At 41.2% G+C, this 23,594-nt stretch overlaps 1 protein-coding gene across 4 annotated transcripts in view; it reads right to left on the bottom strand.

The window, feature by feature from the left end:
* Nucleotides 1–23,594, bottom strand: part of ZNF423 (zinc finger protein 423) — a 185,392-nt gene that overhangs the window by 82,870 nt on the left and 78,928 nt on the right. For all 4 annotated transcript variants that reach the window (XM_015640245.3, XM_015640246.3, XM_033517201.1 and 1 more), the window contains 2 exons: nt 10,948–14,171; nt 4,071–4,155 (listed from right to left, as the gene is read on the bottom strand). In XM_015640245.3, the coding sequence (XP_015495731.1) occupies nt 4,071–4,155; nt 10,948–14,171 (3,309 nt within the window). The remainder of the gene's footprint in view (nt 1–4,070; nt 4,156–10,947; nt 14,172–23,594) is intronic.

The following is a 23,594-nucleotide window of genomic DNA, read 5'->3' as shown; positions in this document are numbered from 1 at the left end:
TCTTGGAGAACGGAGAAAGATCTGGGACAGTTGCTCATCTTCTTTGAACGTTAAATAGAAAACATGCCTCATCTAACTGGGACAGAGAGAAGTACTGCTGTGTCCACTTCTCTTACCCAAGAGCTGAGAACTCCAGCAGGGATCCAAACACCCTTCCCCTTGATATGGGCAACCTGACCCACACAGAGAACAAATATGTGGAATTATGTGCACCCTGAAATATATCAGTTAGGGAGCCCAGCCTGGCTGTGGGAAGAGCCCAGCTGTAAAAACCCAACAGGAAAACCCCGGGCCTAATCCTTATTTCCCTGCACAGGGCACTGAGCGGATTTCCCTTGGCAGTGCAGGATGGGAGCAGCCTCTGCCCACAGGGGGACCTGGCGGTGGCCCTGCGATGGAGACTGAAGCTCCAGGGCTCCCACAGCCACCGGGCAGAGGCTGCACTGCCGGATTTCCACACTTTGGCTGCTGCCATGGCTGCTCAGTGCCCCCCGTAGAGCCCAGGGCCCGCAGGCCCATCCTCCCCTGCATCTAATAGAGACGGCACATCAGAGGAGAGCTAGGTGGGGAGGGAAGGGGGAGAAGCTTTAAACATTGCCAGGTCAGCGCAACAGGAGGTAAGCAAGTACAGAGGCAGCAAGAACTACTGAAAGTTTTTGATATAGTCCCAGGTGGACTCCCCAACGCCTGTAAATGTTTCAAAGGGGGATCCCCTTTCTGTGGGCATGGAAATGTTTCAAAGGAGCCCCAATCGGTGCAATGTTTCAAAGACCACTGCTCTCTAAAAATTCCAACCCGAACTATCCCCCCCAGCCGAAAACCTTCCTAAACAGATCCCTTCCTGCCTAACCCCAGCTGAGGAGGTCTGTTCTGCCACACAGAGCCCTCCTACAGGCCCCAGCATAAACTGAAACAAAACATCTCCCGTTTCCCTCCTCTGGGGATGGATCCAGCCTGCTCCTTCCCTGGGGATCCCGTGAAGGACCCAATGTGCCTCTGTGTTTGTGCACAGGATATGAAGGGCTAGAGTGCAGCGGGGTAATTTTTCAAAGCAGTGTGTGGGAGTAGCACTGGAAATTCCCTGCATACTGCTTTGAAAAAAATAAACCCCCTACCTCCATGAATTATGAACAGGGCCTCCAGCTCCAGACTGGGAATCTGAGAGGCTGAAGAGAGAGGCACAGCCAACTTAACTGGATGCAGCTTTTAAGACCATGATGTCAGAAATAATTGAATTCTTTAATAATATTATGGATGCTGCTACCTAAAAGGTATTGCTGCTACAGAGCAGGGATTCCTTTGTTGACAGTCACTTGAGCAGAATAAAACTGTAAGCAAGTGCTTAAGATATCCCAACTATTGATTTTGTGTTTCTCAAAGTATGAGAAGAAAGTGCTGAGAGCTCTTGGATTATCAAAGCCAAGGGATTTTTTACCTAAAAATTACATGTCAAGGCTAACTTCATTGTCTTGGCTCTCCTCAAATTCAAAAGAGAGATAAAAATCTCTCCCTGGAAATGCTTATCCTACTCAAACTCTTATCTTAGATTGGTATCAATCATTCATTTTCCCCAGACAGCATCTCAATGACTATATTAAACCAGACACCTTAACTTTAGACAGATACAAGTTCATTGAGATGAGGCCAGCCCTAAGCTCCTAAGAACACACAGTCTGAGGGTAAGTTGCTCCTGCCTCCCAAACACCTGTACGTTCACCCTGTGATCTGTGTCCACCCAGCACAAACAAATCCTCATCTGTAGATTTTAAACTGGCAACAATGGCGTTCATAATTCCTGTGAATTAGACCTGGGCTGCAGAAACAGCTGTATTAGCTTCTTTCTCTTGCTGCCCACCTGGCTAGACTTGGTCTAGCACAGAAAAGGGAAACTCTTGCACCCCTTATGAGTGATAAATCAGCCTAAGCAGTAAGGAGGCACGTGCCAGTATGTCCGAAGGCCTGAATAAGGGAACAAAGCGCTCAGGCTATAACCAAGGGGGATGGAACCAGCACAGGAGGCACTTAGTCACTCCCCCTACTGTTACAGACCCAGGACTATGTAAATTAACACCAGAAATCTGCACAGCATTTATTGCTTGAGATATGCTGACATCTAGCCTCTCCTTTTCCCTTCAGTATTCCCCAGTAAAGAACAAATCCCAATGAGCAAACTGACTGGAAACACCTTTTTTCTGAGCATTTGCATGTCCTGAAGGACAGGGGGCCCAGGAGCCTTGTGACCCGAGATGCCCAGAGTGAGAGGAAGTTTGGCTCCACAAAGGTTTCTATACTTTGCTCTTTCCTAAACTGAACCATTAAAGGCAGTGATGACCTCAACTTAATGCACATCCTCAGTCTGCACCTCAGTAAAGGGACGCGAATATATGACACCACAGTGGAATTATCACATATTTTCTTACCACATCCTGGTATTTACAATGTTCTAGGTGTACAGAATTGGGCCCATAGTACTTTTGTACTATATTGAGTTCTTCAAAATATTAAAGTAACTGATGTACAGCTTCAAGGAAACAATGGGTACAGTTTTCACAAATAACAGCATCACAATTTTCACAGCCTCCTATGCCTTCTACACCTGTTGTTTTCCAATGGTGCCAAGAACTTTGTACGGTCATGTGTATAAAATTTATGTTATTCCAGAAAGCACCAATATAGGCATAAACTTCACATATTAGTTACTGGAAAATAAAGAAATTATATTTTTCCAAAAGAAAAAAATAGTTCCCCTCCAATCAAGCAGAACCTTAACTCAGCATTTCATGACCTTTGTATTTAAAAATCACTTTTTAGCTACTGGATCACAAATTAAGTTGAAACAAGTGCTAAGCTTGCTAAGGACTTCTTTCTTAAAATCTAGGTGGGAGCTACATGAAATCACCATGGTCCAATTAACAAGGATCTCACTCTTCAAGCTTGCAAACAAGAGATTACATTAACACCTGCTACAAAAGCAAACATTTTTAGATATCTTTATCTTAACCTGCTTGACATTAACTTAAAACTCCTGCCTGGCTCTTGGATGAAAATGATTGTGACTGACATGTATGTTTTTCATTTGGGGGTAGGGGGTTTGAAGATTGTGTCAGCCCATATTTCCCTCTCTCTGGTATTTATGCATAATCCACTTCAAAGCTAATAGGAGTTACACACATGAATTGATGGGAGAATAATTTCCTAAATGTAAAATTGCAGAAGGAAAACCATTATGCTGATGGGAGATAAATGCTGGATGGGAAGGTGTGAGGCACAGAGAGCACTGTCAGGTCCTTGAAGGGTCTCATCCAACACATGCTTACAGTGGCATGTGTAAGTATCTTCTTGTGGTCTAAGCACCAAAATAAACCGGCCTCTTGGGCCAACACATATATTTATAACATCTGTCCATACAGGAAAAGACCTTTCTTTGTGTTCACCAGAGAAGCAATCATACGGCTGCAGCAGAAATTCAACCCATCAGGTTACAACAATGCTTTTACTAACTCCTGTGACAGGACTGTCACAGAAGGCAGAAAGCACTGATTTTAAAACACTGGTATGTCTGAAAAGCTGAACCTTCTGAAGTCCAGAATTGCTGGAAAAAGCAGAAAAACCCACTGAAATAACTCTGTAAGTGTTTTGTTTTGACAATGTTCCTCAGGAATTCACCACACTTAGCTGGAAAAATGCTAGCAGTTACATCTATTCAATGTCATGACATACAAAATTGAAACATAATTGCTCCTAAGTGGTTGACAACTGGCAAGTACTTTTTACACAGATAGAGAAATTTATGCTATCAAATGGAAGATACTGTCAAAAGTTTGATTTTAATATAAATGGAAATGCTACATGAGGACTCAAAAGGATAAGGAAAAAGCTCAGCAGTAACATTTTTATAACCACATATTTAAAAAGCTTTGAAGTGAAGAATCATTACATCAAAATCATTTTCCTTGAAAAATAAAAAATAAATTACAGCATGAATATTAACAAGTTATTAGAATAGTGAAAGTCAAAGAGTAGCAAAAAACAAGCAGCCAATGAGTGGCCTAGTGTAAAGAATGTCTTACCAATCATATGGTTAGCGACATGGATTTGTATCTCTCTCTCATTCTCAAAGGTCATCTGGCACTTGATGCATTGATAGGTCTTTTTCTGTTTAATAACCAAAAAGAGATTAGAGAAAACTGCACTGTAGCATAAGGCAAGTGTGATTATGAATACAGCATGTTATATGCTTCAAGTTTCCTCCACTTAGGCTTTTTTTTTTGCCCATATATCCCCAGGCCAACCTTTTCTGGGACCATAAACACAATCTCTAATTAACAACCTGCTTTAGGAGAAATTTTAATTTCATCTTAAAAAATTTCAAATTACACTACTTGAAAATCTGATTGAGTACCTGAGCCATGAGATTACGTCTGTTATTTAACCCACTGCAGTAAAATTCCCCCAGAGTGAAATAAAATAAAGAAAAGTAACTGTTTTCAGAGTAAGTTCAACTTTCTCAAAAAATTCTACCTTTCATTAAACTCAGAGTCAGCAGAGCACCTATAGTTACTATATATATATATATATATATATATATATATATATAATAACTACAGTGAAGGAAAAAATGCATTTTGTATAGGTCTCTAATCAGAAATCTTGAAAAAAACCGCATTACCAAAAAGAACTCTTTCCTGGTACAATCTGTTTGTATTTTCTCCATCTCAAAGTCATACCAGGGAGGCCTAGCTGCAGAAGTCAGGAGACAGTGTGAAGAGGCAATTACATGAACCATTTATTCAAACGGAAAATGGGGTTTGCACTCAGATTTACAATGACGCGTGTACTTGTGCAATGTGGCAGGAAAAAATCAGAGAAACCATTTGCAGAAATTAAAATGAATGTTGACAAGTTAGATATCCAATTCAGGAAAAAAAAAATTAAAAAAAAAACCAAAAATCATGAAGGCTAAGCTTTGGTACACTTGCAAAAAGTCTTATTTCCTAAAGTGGGAGTACGGTGCTTTGGTTTGATGTACATGCTTATTTACTGCATGGGAATGTGCTATCTAAATAGACATTTTTTGATGTGCAATTTAGAAAAATTGGGCCTTTTGTACCTACTTGTTTCTGGAGAATAATTCTTACTGCAGCAATTGCCACTAGGCACAAGCATGAGGTCTGCATCTCCACGGCCAAAGCTGGTGGCAGCAGAACACACATGAAATCTCTATGTGCTGGCCACAAGGGATGGAAGAGAACTCCAACCAACAGCACTGAGAAGCCCAATTGAGTAAACAACACCCTCTTAACCTTCTGAAGGAAAATATTTTTGAGGGTACTTTTTGTGTACTTTTCGATGCACATTCGTTTTTCTTCAGCCTCCACCCCACAGCCAGGTATAGAGCCCCATTTTTAGGACAGCAGTAATAAGTCAGAAGTTTTGAGTTAAACAGAGGAGTTGCCATCACCCCCTCTGTGCATTGCATCCAATTTCCTCAAGCACCTGCTGAGTAAAGAACAAATTAGGTGCTACCAAGAGTTTAACTACTTCCCATGTCATCAATGGCAACAAGGTAGCCTGCTGGAGGTTAATGAACAGGCTCTAACACCATAATAACAAAGGCACCAGCCTATGGAAGTTAGGCATATTCCATGAATTCTGTACCAGTGTGTGTTTGCTTAGGCAGAGCTTTCTAGGCTAAAACAACAATGGGTGATTAACATGATAATAGGAAGAAGGCTATACCCCCTTGGCCGAAAGCTGACACAGTCAACCATATAAAAGGAAATAGTTTGGATTGGCTAGTTATCCCTAGGCAGCTCAAGAAAGTATCCTCCTGGAGTCCATTTGGAAATCAAGGCTGTTAATGGAAAAGCAGCTGGATTCTGCAGCTCTCTTTCTGGGGAATCTCTTCTGGCGGACGAGCACAGCACACGTACATACACGTATCCTCTCAAACACACTGGCACACACACACTGAGGGCTCCTGACTTCAAAAACAAAACAAAACACAAAAACCCTTGAAGGAGCAAAATAGGATTGGGTAGTGATTGATTCATGTGGTTACATGGTCAAGTTTAAAACTTGAAACCTTCCACTTCCTTAGAACTTCAAAGCTAAGTTCTGTGCCTCGTCCAATGCTTATCTCAGCTACAAGGGTTCCCTCAGTAACCAGCTAGAGGACAGTATTTCAGCCTGACTCTACTTCAAACCTTCAAAGTTATATTAAACACAGACAAATTATTCATTTTTTAATTGATTTTGGTGCTTCTGAAAGCTACTCACTAACAGATCTGGAGACAGGATGTCTTTGTTTATCCACAGACTCAGAGCTAACTCCTCCACACCATTTCACAATCTTATAAAACACTCTTCTTGGCATGAGGAGCCCTCAGCAGATTTCAGACTTCCTCTCTGTGCTACCTTTAGCCTCAGCTGAGACCTGTGCATGCAGAGGAGCAGCTTAAGCAAGGTGATGGCTCCTGTGACAGGGCACCCTACTTGACATGGAGCGAGGTTAATAAATGGCCTATACTGGTCTCAAAATAACTATAGCTTAGATTAGCACCCAAGTGGATATGCAAGAGGTGGATGAACTAATTTTTTGGCTCATTAAAACTGCCTTTAAAAGAATGTCACAAAACATCTTTCTGTTATCAGTAAATGGGGAGCACTAGTTTTAATACAACTATGATTAGTTGTGGTACCAAATATGATCTACTATCATTTTTCTGCTTTATGAACATTATTAATGGATCGGTAACGCTTTTTTTAAAGTTTTCTTTTCACAAGTGGTGACAATGAAGGTGCCCACCCTCTAAGAAGCAAAAAAAGTCTAGGTGATGACTTCTAGGTGATAAAAGAGACCAGATGAGCAGGCCTTCAGCTGAGAGCTCATTCCCTACAAATGCAAGATATTTAATTCTAGCCTTGGCACACACTTGTAGTAATAACAACAGAGGGTTCTGTTTTCTTTTCTGAAGTATCTATTGTTCCCATGGGTTTTCCAGACTATCCTCCTTTAAATCTGGAAATAGTTTCCTGTTCTACAAAGAAAATATTCCTCCATTCAAGTGGATTTACAAGGGAAGAGAAGGATTGTGGGGGAGAACAAAGAGAAGGAACTGAGTCCAAGAAAGTGTGCAGGAGAAAAGAAACTGAATAAAGGAACACAATAGGGTTTATTCTTCCAACTTTCTATGCTACCTCCTTTGCTTCTTCACTCCAAATAACCTAGGTGGGCTAAAAATAGTAACACCATTCAAGATGAAAACTTAATGGAAGTCTAAACATTTGCCACTGTCAATGTTAAACAAGTATTTTTCATTATATACCTGTGGTACAAAATAAAGATAAATCTGTGTAAGAGAAAGAACAGCTTGAAATGTGACTGCAGTATTAGGAAATGAAAAATCTCTATACTAATCAATTAGTCATGTTTCTTAAGATATGCACATTCCTCTAGAAGGCACGTGGAAATGAATGAATAAAATGTATTCAAAACTGAAGATGCTACATACAGAAAGATATTCAGAAAAACAGGAAAGCATCACCTCTGATGAGATCTTAATGTAATACAAAAAAGGCCTTGAACTAGTGTCAGACACTGGAATGATTCCTTTACCTGTGATGCTCATATGAAAAACACTTTCAGTCCTATCCAAACAGAATAGCTCACACAAAACTATATGAATGAAACAAAAATGGGTGCTAGAGAAATCTTTTACTACTAAGATATATTTTTTTTTTATTCCTCTTAGTGATGTCTTTTGCAGAAGACTATTGTCTTGTCTTAAAACTCCTGAAAACAAATCCTTCAAAGAGGATGTTGCCATATACATGCTGCAAAACTATTTCTGCCTGGAAATCTATCTTGTTGATCAACATGAATGGATCCTAGGTAGGCATCCTAGAAATAAATATGATCAATTTACAGGTATTTCTTCCTCTTGGCTGGCCATACTAAAAATGTGAGGAAGACAGAACACAGCAGGATTTTCAAGGGTTATGTGCTTTCTTTCATTCTTATGGATTAAAAGAACTGCCAAGCAATTCTGAGTATTTTTCAATGTTCCTCTAGCTGTCTCCTAATCTTTAAAATAAAACCTCAAATAATAATTCAATAGTGAAAAAAAAAACAAAATAGAACAAAATGATCATACTTTGTTTGTGGTGCAATATAAACTTGCATATATTCACAAACTTAAATACCTACAATAAGAAAGAATTGTTCTGTTTCTTATCTTCTTTTATTCTTACCAAATACTTTTTATTCATCAAGGGCTAACATTTATTTTTATTAATATTTATTTTATCCCTTTCTTTCACTTTGGGGTTAAATCTTCATTTAATTTTTTTTCCTGAAATTCCTTTAAGTTTCCACACTCACCTCTTCTGTCAAAAAGTAAATAACAGCCAGTGGAGCAACTTCTGACATAGAAAGAAGTTACAGATTTTATATGTTATTATCATCTTTTCCATTTGCTTGGATTTCATTCTTCTTATTCTTATTTACTCTGAAATATATACCCACTACTTAAAAATCTAATCTACCCATATATTCTTTCTGACTGTACCTTGTCTTAATCTTCAGGTGCTTTTCTACTGAATAATGAAAAACAAATAAGGAGTTTAAAAAATGAAATGTAGAAATACTCAAGAGTTGGAGAGAAGTAGCTCTTCTCTGAACACACACAGATTGCTCTACATGCACTGTGCACTATAGATTGCTCCATTAAAGTGGAATTTTACCTGTGTGCAGCACACTAACAAGATGACAAGAGAGTTCATGTTCAACTTGCTTAGCTTTGCTATGAAGCCAATGAAGTTAAGCAAACACTGTTCTTGAATGCAGAGATGTATCACCCTTTAAAAGTCAGTATAATTCTTTGAAAATCCCTCTCCTAGGCAAAACAAAGGGCACTTCAGAACCTTGAGTGAAACACCAATAGTTTTCTAGTGAACTGTATCAGAGGTCTTGTACTTATTATGAAGGGTAATATAATGAATTATTCCTAATAACAATATATATTCCTGGGATGCTTATCTCTGATATTATCATATGTGCAGGCCACAGACACCAGTAAGGTACCATTTGCCATTGTTACAAATGATGATTTTTCATTATCTTCTACAAAGAAACTCAGAACTTCCTTCATGGGATGAAATTCAAACCATTTACTTTATTGAAGAACTTAAAATTTTCCCCTGAGAGAATAAGTATAGAAGCTGTCACTGAAAAGAAAGAGTTAAAGCAAGAAATGACAGGAAATGGTAATGTGTGATAGGTGATAGGAAAGGAAAGGTAATTCCACAGGTGCAGCAATACGAATTAGTCCTACATAATAGAACAGAGGTATTTTTCAAGAATTTAGAAGAAAATAAAGTCCTGAGGAGGAAGAAGGACAGAGACCTAGCCAGACCTAGGTATCACACCAAAGGAGGGATATTTCCATTCCTCATTCTTCTGCAAAACTATTTGTGTATGCCTGGAGGCCTAGTCACACCCAAAGGGAACAATATCCAGTGGTTTTACCGAAAGAGAGAGAACAAGAAAAGAAATCAAGCTTTCGGTGGGATTGGTTGAGGAGGCTGGATCAGGGCACTGCTCCTGCATGGCTGTGTCCAGCCCAGCTCAGCTGGATGCTGCTGCCCCACATGGAGCAGGGGTAACAGCTCCTGCCAGGGACACAACCAGCACCAGCTCCCTTGGAGGCACCTCAGTCCACGTCCTTGGGCCCTCTTACTTACCAAGCTTCTGGTGTTCTAGTTGAATGGATGATATTTTCAGGTGCTTTTAATTCAGTAAGATGTGTTTGTGGGTGCTTTAATTAGCAGATTGACATAAACAGGCATCTACGGCTGGAATTATTCATTAGGAGTTGGGTGCCTAATTTCCTTAGATACTTTTGAAAATCTCACCCCATCATGTTTAATTAAAAATGTCAGATGATATCAATACTCAGATGTGTCTGCTGTTGGTCTCCTGAGAAGATTTCCAAAATCCACTTCTCATTCCATCTGTTCCTGACAGAGGAAGGACTGACTTGGCCCATTCTTGAACCAAAACGTCAACAAATAATTTAAAAAGACTATAAACTGTAAATGATATTAATCTCCTGAGTAGGCTTCTGGAACCTTACTTGGATCTGCATGTTCCCAAGTAACTTGTAAGCTAAGAAATGGGAATGCAGGCTATCTGGAAAAAGTCAAGGACAGCACACTTTTATGTAATCTGCATCAGACAATGTGCAATTTGCTAAGAAACCACTTACCCCTACTGGCCTCTGCAGAAGGGCCATGAAGCAGGTTCTTTTAAAGTCATTTTAAAATCATACATACACAAACAAGCTCACACAAGTGCACACAGACCTCCAAGTAACCTCAAAACGTTCACTCTGACAGACATTCCTAGGGACAAGCTCTTTAGCACAGAAGCTTGGTTTAGGTGAGAATTTGGAGAGTAGGATGGAGTTCACTACATTTTCCCTCACAAGTTCCTATATCCTCCTGTTCATTATTATTTTCCTGGTAAGAAATAATCTCATTTCTCAAATATGACAGATTAGATTCTTTTATTGTTTTGGGTACTCAGCATCTCCATTTTTCATTAAACTACCCCAGCTTTTCCAGATTTGCCAGTTGAGTAGAATCAGAATTCATGGACAAACTCAATCCCCACAGGCCAAGTGTCTCAGCTCTCTGTTGGTAAATCTAAGGCAGTTCTGTTGTATAAAATCTGATGCCCTGCTACTAGGAATCAAAGGGCCTGTGAGGCTGAACTGATTGTTCTGTGTGAATTACTCTACCTTTCCTCCTGTTTTGCTGATGCTTTTTTAGTAGCACAAGTGATTTGATAAAGTGACAATTTAAAAAAAAATAATATCAGATCAGTTCTTACATTTAATGTCTACATTTTATCCCTCAGACACTTTAAAGTTCAGCTGTACTTACTCTGGGAACAGGGGACGTCTGGGTACCTTTCCTTTGGCCACTGGTCTCGGGTGTCAGGTCTCGGTGGTCGACCTGAATGTGGCTCTCTAGGTCTTCAGCACTTTCAAATTTGACACTACACTCTGGACACCTCAGGCTGCCACACGGCCTCTCATTCACCTCCTGTGGAGTCAAGCTCGAAGACTGTCCATTGGTGCTCCTGGTCATGCATCCAGCACACAGGCCATAGGGAAGGCCGTTCACATCCAGCTTTACCAAGTCCTGCTTATTCCGGAACTCCTTCAAGCACAGCGCACACTTGTAGAGTTTTTGCAAGGCCTGGCCATTAGGCGATGAGGTTGCGGAGTTTCCTGCCAATTTCTGCATATGGAACGTCCCATGAATTTTCAGCTCCAAGGTTGAGGTGACTGTCTGCATGCAGACAACACAGCGAAACCCAGTGAGGGAGTTTCTGAGATCTGGATGCATCTGGCAGTGCTCAATGAATTCCTCCTCGCTCTGCAGTGGCATTTTGCAGATCCGACATGTCCCTGTATCCAAACTCTTGCTGTGAGTGACTTTGTGCTCCGTCAGGGTCAGGAGCGATGGGAAGCGCTCCCCACAGATGGGGCACATGTAGTGCTTAGCTGGGCCTCGATGGGTCTGCATGTGCTCTCTCAGGCCATTTTCAGAGAAAAAGGTCCTTGAGCAGATATTACACTTGTGGCTGCCTTTGATGAATTCTGCTTTCTTCCTAGAACAGTCGTCCTCCCCAGGCCTGATGTTATGATCTCTCAAGCGATGGTTCTGCAAGAGGACCTCCATAGTGTAGGCAGCCCCACAAATGTCACAACCATACATGGGCTCAGAAGCATCCACATCATCCTCACTGGCTTCATGACTGTTGGAAGCATCTGGATTCTTCATTAACATATTCTGGATATCTGCCCCTTCTGTCTTCTTATTCGTTGGGGTCATGCCATTAGCTGTACCATTCTCAGCACTAGCATCAAAGACACAATGTTTTTCCCGCAAGTGCTTTTCAAGCAAGATGATGGCATGAAAAGCTTTGCTACAAAACTTGCAGTTGTATTTTTTGCTGTGGGTTGTGATGTGGCACTGCAGTTCTACCTCTGTGCTGAAGGTCTCACCACAGAAGATACATTTGTGAGACTTTGATGGATTACCCAAGTGACTATGCTTCACATGAATCTGGAGATCCACCTCCTTCCTAAAATCCCAGTTACAGGCTGTGCAACGATACATCTTCTTTTCATTGCTATGCTTCACTGCCAGATGCACTTGGATAGATACCTTGGAATCAAAAACTTCTTGGCAAAGGGTGCAGTGATACAACACAAAAGTATGCATGTCCAACAAATGCTTCTGCAAATCATCCACTGAAGAAAACTGTTTGTCACAGCTCTCACATACATAATGAGTGGAAGTTGTCATGTAATGCACAGTGAGATGTTGCAGAAGAGACTCCTGGGAATCAAAGTCTTCTTTACACTGAGGGCAAGACTGTTTCCTCAACAGCAACTCCAAATGCAACTTTAAATGGGTCTGAAAACTTTCAAAATTTGAGAACTTTAGATCACACTGATTACACGGGTATTCGCCATTAGACACTGAATTTACGCTTGCAGAAAGCCGCTGCCTTTTAGGGGAAGAGACTTCAACATCAGAAGAAACTGGACTCTGCTCTGCTTTTGACTTCTTATTGTGTGCCAGAGGAATGTTCTTGTGGTTTTCTTTAATATGCTTTGTAAGCTTCAGGATGGAGCCAAAAATGGGGGAGTTTGTGCAATAAGGGCATGAATAAACTTCCATAAAAGACTGTGTTGGCTGAATGACAGGGGAATCCAATTTTGAATTTCCTACATTGCAGTGAGTCTGCTGGATGTGCTCAGTCAAGGTAGCTTCGGTCAGAAAGCCCATGGAGCACTGGTTACAGAAGAAAGCGTTGTTGCCATCTTGAGGGGTAGCGTTTGGGCCGCAGTGAGTAATGCGGATGTGTTCCTGCAAACTGTTGATATCTGCAAACATCTCCGGGCAGTAATTACAATGAAAGGCAGAAATGTTGCTAAACTGCATCATGGGATAGGCATGGTTTTTGTGCACTTTTCTCACGTGTTCATTCAAGTTGTATAGTGTAGGCATGGAATCAAGGCAGATCTGGCACGTGTGGCTTTGCTGAGGTTTGTCTGCATGAATGGTCTTCAGATGGATCTCCAGAACAGCGAGGCTGTTGAAGTCACGCTTCGAGCAGTAGGGGCAGCTGTAAGTAACTTTAGACCAGCTCTGACCTTCCTCTCTGTCAACAGACCTGGTTTTCTTTTGTCCTCTCAAAGGCTTTAAGGTTGAATCTGGAGTGGAACCTCTTTCCACCGACGCGCTGGAGTCAGGCGTTGCGCTGCTCATGGACGCCACACTCCCCAGGACTGGGTCAGGGCTGATGCTGTGGTTGCTGGAGTCAGGTTGTCTGTGGCTGTCCAAGTGGCAATAGACTTCTTCCACTGAAGAAAACTGCTCTGGGCACATAGGGCACTTGTGTTTTTTGTTGGCATGGGCTTGATGAATGTGTGAGAGCAGCGAGTTTTCGTCTACAAATACTTCAGGGCAATGAATACACTGCAAATCTGCCTTCTCGGAAAGCTGTGGGTGGCGTGTCATTACGTGCTTCTCCAAATCTTCAGTCTGACTGAATGTCTCTTCACAGTAATCACACATAAAATCATCCTTCTTCACCTCTTTCTCAGTCTTTGCCATATGTTCCTTGTTCTTTTTATGAGCTTGCATGTGACTCTGCAATGAGCTGGTAGATGAAAACCCACGTTTACACACAGTACACTTGAATGGTTTGCTGGAGCTGTGGGTTTTCAGGTGGATTTTGAGGTGGTCGCTGCGGGAGAATGCAGCCTCGCACTCGTGGCAATGGTACTTTTTATCCCCTGTGTGAAGCTTTATGTGGCGATCCCTACTCCTCTTGTGCTTAAAAAGCCGGCTACAGTAGGTGCATTTGAAAGGTAGTTTGTCACTGTGGATCTGCTCGTGCCTTTTAAGGTAGCTCAGGCGAATGAAGGACTTATCACAAAACTGACAGGGATACGGCAGGCCAGTCCCCCCTTCCTCCTCCCCGATGCCGAGATCACACCCATCTCCTATCATCTGAGTGGGTGATGCAACATCTTTGCTGGAGGGAGATGAAGCCACCCAGGAGAGTTGTGGGTCGTCATCACCATCTGTAATGGGAAAGCAGAAAGGAGATTAAAAACAATTCCCAGTGCATCTGTGAAATAAGGACAAAGCTCTCAACAACACTATGGGCTTCTGCTACTACAGCATTAAAAAAAAAAAAAAAATCAACTCAGAAAAACCCCCAATAAACCCTCTTGAATTTGAAAGGAGGTTTGAGAAAGAGAAATAAAAATATATTTGTACACATAATTCACAGATATGCCAACATATAGTGTTAATAAAAAGCATTTTTCTTTAGCAGGTTTAACACCTGCTCACTGTACTGTAAAGCAATAAACAATGAATAAAGAAAGCGAAACACAATGTGCAATGAAGCAATACAAACATTTCAGAAAGCTACAGTGTTAAGTGATCACCTGTGAATTTGTGGGTCTGTTAAGTGCTACATCAAGATGATTTTAAGTAATGTCTCCATTAAAAAAATCCTTCAGTTCTGTCTCAAAACTGTAACAGAATGAAAGGCTGCTCAAAGGCAGAGTTGAACATCTAGGTGGAATAAAAGCATCAGATTTGAGAGAGCTCAAGAAAATCAGAGAAGAGATCTGCACCATTACCATGTTTACTTGTATAAAAGGTAATGTTGCCCTCTTGGTACAAAATCAAATTTTTTAAAGCCCAGGAAAATCACCACTGGAGATCTCAAGACATCACAAAAGAATCAAGTTTAGGATAAACCAAGAGTGATCCAGCCTCTGTTTCAATAACTATTTCCTTTACTCAATATGAAGCTTTGAAAAATATTTTATAATTCTATATTACCATAAAGAAATACAGCACCAACTCCAGCAGCCCCACAGTCATTTCAGGAAAAATACATAAAATGTTGTCAGCTTCCATTAGCAGAATTGTTAACAAGAAACAGAAGAGAGTGAGTTCAAATATCCTAATTCCAACAAATGTAGAGATGTTGAGCGAAACATAAAGGCCACTAGTCTGATATCAAACTAAACCACAGAACAAAGCAAAAATAAAGTTCATGTAAATGATGGAAGGCGCTGACCACACAAACATTTGGAGACTCCAAAAAGGAGCTGGTTCTCAAGATACTCCATCCTTATAAGACATTTAATGTTCCTACTTCAGTTTTTACTAAACCAAACCAATAAAAAACTCTTCGCCTGTGTGTGTAGGCTGCCACACGTGCACTCCTCGTGCCTGCCAACTACAGAGTCACCAAGCCGAGCAGGCACAAGTACGGCGAGGAGCTCTCAAAGAAGGGCTCGGCTAATGAGGGCATCACCACCGCACCAGGCAGCTCCTGCGGCACCGTCTGCTCTGGCCAACACCTGCTTCTTCATCCCAGGTGAAGAAAGATAGCAGCGACCTTGGAAAAAACTAAACCAAATAAGCACACCCCAAACAACTTTTCCCGCAAGATGGGGATGCCTATTTCTCAGGTCAGGCGTCCGCTCTTTGCCACCTTCTGTGCTCCCCGTCTAACTAAACCTCCTGCTCCAGAGCGATGCTGGGCACCGAGAACCCACTTCTTCCCGCTCCCGCAGCGCACCTCGAATCTCAGCAAGAATCCGGCTCTAAGATGCTCAAGGTCTTTGCGCTCATCCAGCTCCTCCAAATCTGGCGGAGCCCAAGCCTAAAACACAGCCAACGAGCTCCTGATTTTTATGTAAACTTTTCTCAGGCTTCACTCCCCCCACCATGAACGGCTCTCTCTCTCTCTGCAGCTGCAACAAAGCCTCATGTTCCCAATTTAAGCCACCTCCGCCGCCCACCCCGCTGCCAGCACAGCTTTGCGGAGCCCCCAGGGAGCCCCAGCCCCCGCCATCCCCAGCTCTGCCGCCAGCCGGATCCGGGGCTCCGTCCCCACGGGCCTGCGGCCACGGGCCGGCGGAGGGAAGAGGCAGCCGGCTGCCAGCGCCCGGATTAGGGGCCCCGGGGAGGTGCCGGTAGCTCAGGGCTGCCTAATTCCCTCCTCTCACCAGCTGGGCTCCTCCAGGGGCAAGGAGACAAAGGGGAGCACGAGGGGGATGCTGGGCCTGAACTAGGGCAGCACATGTTGCGTTTGCTGCCGCCGCTGCTGTCTACGGAGAGGGGGAGAGAGGAGAAAAACACGGAGAGAAAAAGCACCCCACCATTTGCTAGTTACGGCTGCTCCGGCTTACTGGCTGTAGTTATAATAATTTTGTATGTCTGTTTGCAGAAATGTTTGTGAAAATAGGTGCATTTCAAATATCTCCATCCAGGCTGCTCGTGCCTTGTGCGGAGCTGCGGCACGCAGAGCAAGGGCTGCGCCGGGAGAAGGCACAGCTCTCCAAACGCCCCCACCGAATAAAGCTCCATTGTTCACCTCGGAAACCTGAGATGCGATGGGCCAAGTCCAGTGCTAACACAGGCTGGGCCAACTGCTTTAACTTCCTTACATCCATATGCACTTATGCCAACCATTACATTGGCCCACCTCGCAAACTGAACAAATCCCTAGAAAATCTCTTTTTCCTCTTAAATGATCTACCTCAAAATACAGTTTTAACATTCAAATAGAGCCAGCTCCCCTCCAGCTGCTGTTCTTCAAGCATATTGGGCTATTCAGAAAATAAAATCAAAGAAAGCTGGTACTGGTATTACTTTGTGAGTGAAGCACAAAGCCTTTGTTAATATAATCTGGATTCAAAAAAACTAACATTTCTCAGGTTGGAAAGCTGGATTTGTCATAAAATGGAAGTGTTTATTTAGAATGCAAAGATTGACTCCTTTTGTTAGCTTCAGGTAGAGCTTTTACCAATTTTCATGTTTAATTTCTAGATTATTTTTATTCCAGTATTTTCTCATACTTTTACAGTTTTAAAAGAATTTTAGAAGAAACTTTATGCACCACAAACAACCTACCTTGATTTTTTACAAGCAAGATACTAAATTACTGAACACCTAAACTGAAGAAATTAGGGAAAACTCATTATCATTAATCTCTTTATGGAATGAATAATTGCCCTGTTAATTTTAACTTGCCATATTAAATTGAAGAAAAGACCTATAATGAACCAAGGAGAAAATTCTAAGGTATTTTACCACAGTAATATTTTAGTGGGAAGATATATTTTAGATGTGGTATGACATGTCTGGCAAAGATGGTTAGAATAATAATTCTACATTAATGCAATCAAAGGAATGTAGCAGAATGAGAAAAATCACTTTCAAAAAGGAGATTAAAGTCATTAAAATGGCTAATCCTGCAAAGTGGGACTGTTCTAAAATAGAGAATCACATGGCTGGTGCAAGGCTTTTGTCATTTGTGCATAAGAGAATCAAAACAAGTATTAAAAGGGTAGGAAAATTCAATAAAAAGTTTAATTAGGAAAAAAAAGAGTATTAGGGAAGCTTCAGGATGTCAGTAGTCCTCAGGATATATGTGCAGGTCATGAAGCTTAAAGGGCCATTCTTGATAATCAATCTCAAAGTGGTACAGCAATTTAGCAACTTAATGTTCAGCACGTTTACAGGACTGCAAGCATTTATCATCATCAGTGAGGAGCTAATTCCAACCTCAATGCATTCAATAAATGTATTTTTCCTCCTAAGAAGAACAACTTGGACAAAATATAGTATAAATCATACTTCGTTCTCTATTTATCTTCCAGATAACACAAGCCAAGTTCAGAGACATATTCATGAATCTAAAACAATAAAATGAAGTCTTAAAAAGATGTGATCTCTCTTAGAAGAGAGACAAACGGCACATCACAGATTGCCAGGAGTAAACAGCACTGCCATCTCAGCATACACTGCTGACATTGATATATTTATTATTCCAGAGTTATTTTGCTAATAGAAATATAATCAACCAGACACAATTTCACAATCCCTGCAAACACCTTTCCATCTCCCTGCCCACAGGTAGCTGGAAAGAATTTGCTCTTGCTGAACTTTGAGCAGAGCTTCATTTTCTCACTCAGCTGCCCAGTCACCCAGCCTTGGGGGCCACATTCCTGGGCAGGAGCTGCACAAACCCCAGCTACTGGTTTGTGGAAACCAATAAAAAAGCTGGTTGCTTTTCCTCTTAAGAACAAAATACATGCAACAGAGACCACAGTTGCTGGCCTGGACCTGAAGTTTGTCCTTGCCTAAACGTCTTGTTTGCTAACAGAATATCATCTGGTTGAAAAATCCATTGAAAAACTCATTGAAAAATCTCCCTACTCTGTCTCCCCTAGGTGTGGGGAGTTCAGGTGGCTCCTCACACCACGGGCACGCTGCAATGTGGCCTGGGCAGTACAGCAGGCCAGTTCATTCCAGGGCCACCAGCACAGGCTGAGCACCACAGGGCTCAGGAGAGCTCGCACAACCAGCCCCAGGCATCAGAAAAACCCAGGGTCTGGCCAAAGAGACATCTTTAAGACTCCCCTCCTAAGCCCAGAAGGCATCTCCATACGGGACAATAAAACAAGGAGGTCAGATTTAGAACGTGATCTTATTCTATCAGGTTTATTCCTCCAGCACAGAGCTAGTACACAAGAGAAATACTTAAATTAACAAACACAAAACCCCAGCATTGATTGTTGAAGGAACGATTGCTTTTTAAGCTCAGACTTCTGGTTCTCTCTGAGTCCCTCAATGACACACAAGTTAAAGATGGGCAAAGCACTGACAATGCTTTAAGCTGTTGAAAGTTGATGGAATTCTAGCACCCAAAAAAGTAACTTACTTTTGAAAACAAGCTTGGCATCATAAGACATGCTTCTGAACTGTGCTTCAGTTCCTCATCTCCATAATAGCAAAAAGCCATCTGTTTCTCAAGGGCAAATTGTAGGGCTTACTTCTGTATAGCTGTGAAAACCCCTAGACATCCTCAGATGAAAAGTCCAATAGAAATGCTATCAATTTCAATAATTATTGTTATTGCAGATACTTAATACAGACACTATGAGAATAAAACACAGAGATTGAGGACTGATAAATCCTCGGTACTGGTTACAGCAAATTTTGCATTGCTGCACTATGTATTAAAGCCAGGGATAGATCATTACAATGGATTATAGTAAGAACCTCACATAGCATACGCTGCTCATTTACACTGCAGTGCTGGTGTGAAATAATGCAAATCAAGTTTACATAGCAAATGTTTTAAGCTCAACATTTTCAGTGCACTGTGACAGCTTTCTGCTTATTTTTTTCTTGCAGTGTTTAGTCTCATTTTCTTGCACATTTCCCTCACAGCTATAACAAATAATTAGAAGTATCACTAATATTCCAAACTTGATTTTTTTATGTATTTCTTAGCTTCAACGAACATTTCTGTTGTGTCACAGAAGGCAATAGTGGACTGTGACCCACCAGCCTTTGTGGCAATGAAAGTCCTTGTACCCTGACACTACACCTACCTCTGAATGCACTGTCACTGCTGGGCTGTGACTGACACCCATCACTACTGCACAGTAAGCACACTTCACTAAATGAGAGAAGGATTTCTGCAACTTATTTATAATTATTCCCCAAAAAATATCATGCAACTGTCCCCCAGAACTGTTTAACCCACCCTTGGCCAAGGCAGGGAGGAGGGCCTGGGAAGTTCACACTGCCCTGAAGAATTCTACACAGAGCTTCACACTTCAGTGACATCAGCTTCTTCACCAAACAGGTGAGAGTTCTGAATTTTAAGGCACTGTGCTATTTTTAGTACATATATATATATATGTATAAAAATATGTTCAAAGCAAACATGAAATTGGATAAAAGTCTAAGAGGTGTTAATATAAGTGGCACCACAGGCAGTGCTTTCCTTATCATCTCTAACTTGAGAAAAATTCAGTTATACCTAATCACATGTTCATGAGGTAAGCATTTTTATTGGACTAAATTACCAGAGGTTAGTGACTCTTTTCCCAGTTTCTCAGCTCTGCACTGCAATTCATTTTATAGTGATTTTTTAAAAAAGAAAGACGTCTGGCTCAATGGAAAGTATATATAATCTGATTTTTCTTCTCATGCAGAGAGTAACTTTGTATTTAGAATACAAAATCAGCCCAAGATGTAGTGCAGAATTTCAAACACTAAACTTCCCGGGATGTCTGCCACAGATAAACTGTTACACATAGACAGTTTAAACCTTGCTGTCTTTGTTTAAACCTTTCTGTAGCGATCAAAGATACATCTAATTAGTCTTTTTTATACTGCAAATTAAAAGTACACACAAAGATGTCTATTGAAGCTTAGCTGATATACAGAAACTTGTTAAGGCAGAGTAATGCATGCCTGAGCCCTTGCCTCCCATTAGCAGAGATATCAAGGCTCAGTAATGACCATCGACAGGGTGATCCATAATTCTGAGCAATGATAAAATAAGTTATTTTTAACATTATTTTTCCTAATGTCAAACAGTCTGTATTTTGCTGGCAACAAAAAATTAACATATCATTAAATAAGTTATTTCACGCTTCGATAAATGGCATAATAGGGCTGGAAGAGAAAGTTTTATGTTAGATCTAGGAATAAACGAAATGCTTTCAGAGTTGAATCACTGTTTTTCTTTACTCCCTTTGGAAAAGCAGCAGATACTATATTCTGCTGTGCATCATGGACTTGGGACTGAAAACAGCTGCACTCTAATTACATGTAAAGTGTACCAAAACATTCCTTTTATCACAGACTGTAAATCTGTTAGCATCTGTCTCTCCTTTGTTTCTTCCACAAGATACAAGCTTGTTTCTACATTTTTCTCACCTGTAGCGGTAATTAAAATTCATTATAAATGAAAGGAGTGAACACTAAAACAAGTTCCTCTGTGTACAGTTCTAAACTCAAATTAGAAACAGCTGTTTGCTAATTCATGCAGTGATGTTTTGTCGTGCTCTGTGAATCAATAATAACTCACCCTATTCCTACCAAAATGTTAGGATTATATATATATTTTTTGCTTCGCAATTTGCTCCTCAGAAATATTCAAATGCACATTCAGTCTTTTTAAAATGAGATTAGAAGATGATACCTACAAAATCATCAATGAAATAACAGGAAGATCTTAATAGCTTGCTGCTTCTGCTTCCCCTGCTACCTAGAGGGTCCTGTGTCATTCTTGCCTGCTTTGATGCCTACAGAGCATTTAGCAAAAGGGCATGTTGTAAGACAGATGTAAAAGAACAAAACTGTGTATGGAGTCATGCAAATGCATCACGGATGCAATAGTCACATTGAGAGAATATTGTAGAATTAGAGTTTCGGCTACGACATCTACAACTTCCAAACATTAGGAATGACAAAGCCCTCAGGAAAAAAAAATCCTAGCAGAATAATTATTACTTATAATAATTAGTTATGAAATTACTTACAATGAATGGTAATACTTATGCTAATTGTTAGTAATATTTCTACATATTATGTTAGCCAGAACACAAACTTCATATGACCCCATTGGCCTTACACAATTATATTCTGCACTTCTTGCTACTTGATGTCAACATTTATCATGATTTCAACACTTCATTATGCAAAACAAAGAGACAACACACAGCAGTTAAGAGCTGTGCCTGCTTTCATTTTTATCTAAGCATAGGGATGCAAGCAGAGTCGCTGCAGTGATCTGAGCAGCTCCCACGGCAGCTTTGCAGAGCCTGCCCTTGTCACAGCACAAGTGGGGCCAGCCCTGGGCCCCGCACTGCCCCTCTGCAAAGCCAAAGATCCAGCCCAGAGCAGTGGAACATCAGCCTCTGTGCAGGTCTCTGCAATACATGCATTACTTCATGCATTTTCTCATCTCTGTATGGAGATGTTTTCCCTTCCTTGTGTTCTGCTGCTGTTAGCAGGGAGGGTGTTCCCATGCAGCACACACCTGAGACCGAGCTGCTCGTGGAAATGTGGCCAGCGGGACAGCCTTTCTGGTGGGATGAAATGCATGACATGAATTTCCTAGATTTACGATTTCCTCCCTCCCTTTTGATCAGGCAGCTCTCAAATACAGCAGGCACCTGCTCTTGGGCTGTTTTGCTGAGTACCCTCAGGCACGTGTGGTCACAGCTCAAGCTCTTTCCCTCAGTTCATAAGCAGAAACACAGACTAGCTGCTGTTTGGAGAAACTCAGTGAATGCAGAAGCTGAAAGTAAAGAGTAACAGACTTTTCTCCACGAATGCACCAGATTAGTGTGATTTAATTTAATGCTTTATTGTGCTCGTTTTCATGTTTTAGCATTGTACTTTCAAGTGAAGTCATCAATTACAATCCATTTAGCTCATTCATAAAATTCATTTGAGGGTCATATCCTGCATGGAGAGCAGCAAGTCCTGGAAGTCAGCCCTGACAAGGACAAGCAGCACTTTCTTTCCCACAGGATATTCAGCTTGTGCAGAATCAAGTCAGAGCTCATTTTGATGGTGTGGGCAGCAGTCTGGAGAAGCAAGTGCCTTTAAAACTGGGGCAGTGGCAAACTAGGACAAAGACAGCTTTGCCAAGAGTTCTCTGATAATCTGCTGTCACTGCTAAGACAAATGGCTATCTGCTGCTGTGCTGGTATAGAACATTAGAGTGGCCTTTCCATTTCTGCAGAGCTGTTTCCACTCTTCTGTCATGTATCAGCTGTGAGCCAAACGAATCACTAGAAGTGAGAAAATAGACCAGACACCAAAAATGCTCTGTGCCCTCTGGCTGGGGTCACCAGAAGTGACTGCATTGCTAGGATGGCTTTCTGTGATGTGATCTTCAACTGATATTATGCGGTGACCTGACCTGTAAGAAAATGGGTTTGCAGTCCCTGTCTCTAACAGATGATAAGTACTTTCCAGAGAACAGAATTCTGCTTCTAAATGAATATTTTCTATCAGTGCTTAGTAGAAGAGAAGACAATTGCCATGTTCCAAACCTGAGAAAAACCTCATGTTCCAAACCTCTGCCCTATACAGAACTTTACTGCCAAGCTTTCCGGCCTGAGGAACTTAAAGCTGGTCATATTATTAGAGCAAGTTGCAGGGGAAAATAAAACCAGCTTGTTAAGCTGAAAAGAAGGAGGCTGTTCCAGACTCTCATTTTGATCTAGGTGGGAAAACTGTGACGCACTTAAAATTTCAATGGGTTGATGTTCATGATGAATAGACTTAATGCTGAAAAACACATGTTGGCTGAAATTACTCAGCAATAAACAAACAGTAAAAACCAACAACATCCAGACTTTATATTGCCTTCAAAGAAGAAGGGAAGAAAAGTAAATTACATGTGACAAACAGTATCAAGTAACCTGCTTTATAGCTATGCACACACATTATTGTTCTGACTTCCAAATGTGTTGTGTATTCACAGCAATCCCATTGAATTCAATAGGAACAGGAGTTACTCAACACTCCTCAAAACTCAAGTGACATAAATATGAGATACAGCCAGTTCTACTAGAGATATTTTCAGAAAGGTGCATGTATGCCTTATCCCTTTAGTGAATTCAGAATTAAAATTTCATGCAAACACCATGAATGGA

The sequence above is a fragment of the Parus major genome, chromosome 11 (assembly GCF_001522545.3).
Source record: "Parus major isolate Abel chromosome 11, Parus_major1.1, whole genome shotgun sequence".
NCBI classification, from domain to species: domain Eukaryota; kingdom Metazoa; phylum Chordata; class Aves; order Passeriformes; family Paridae; genus Parus; species Parus major.
This window is presented reverse-complemented; position numbering and strand designations above follow the sequence as displayed.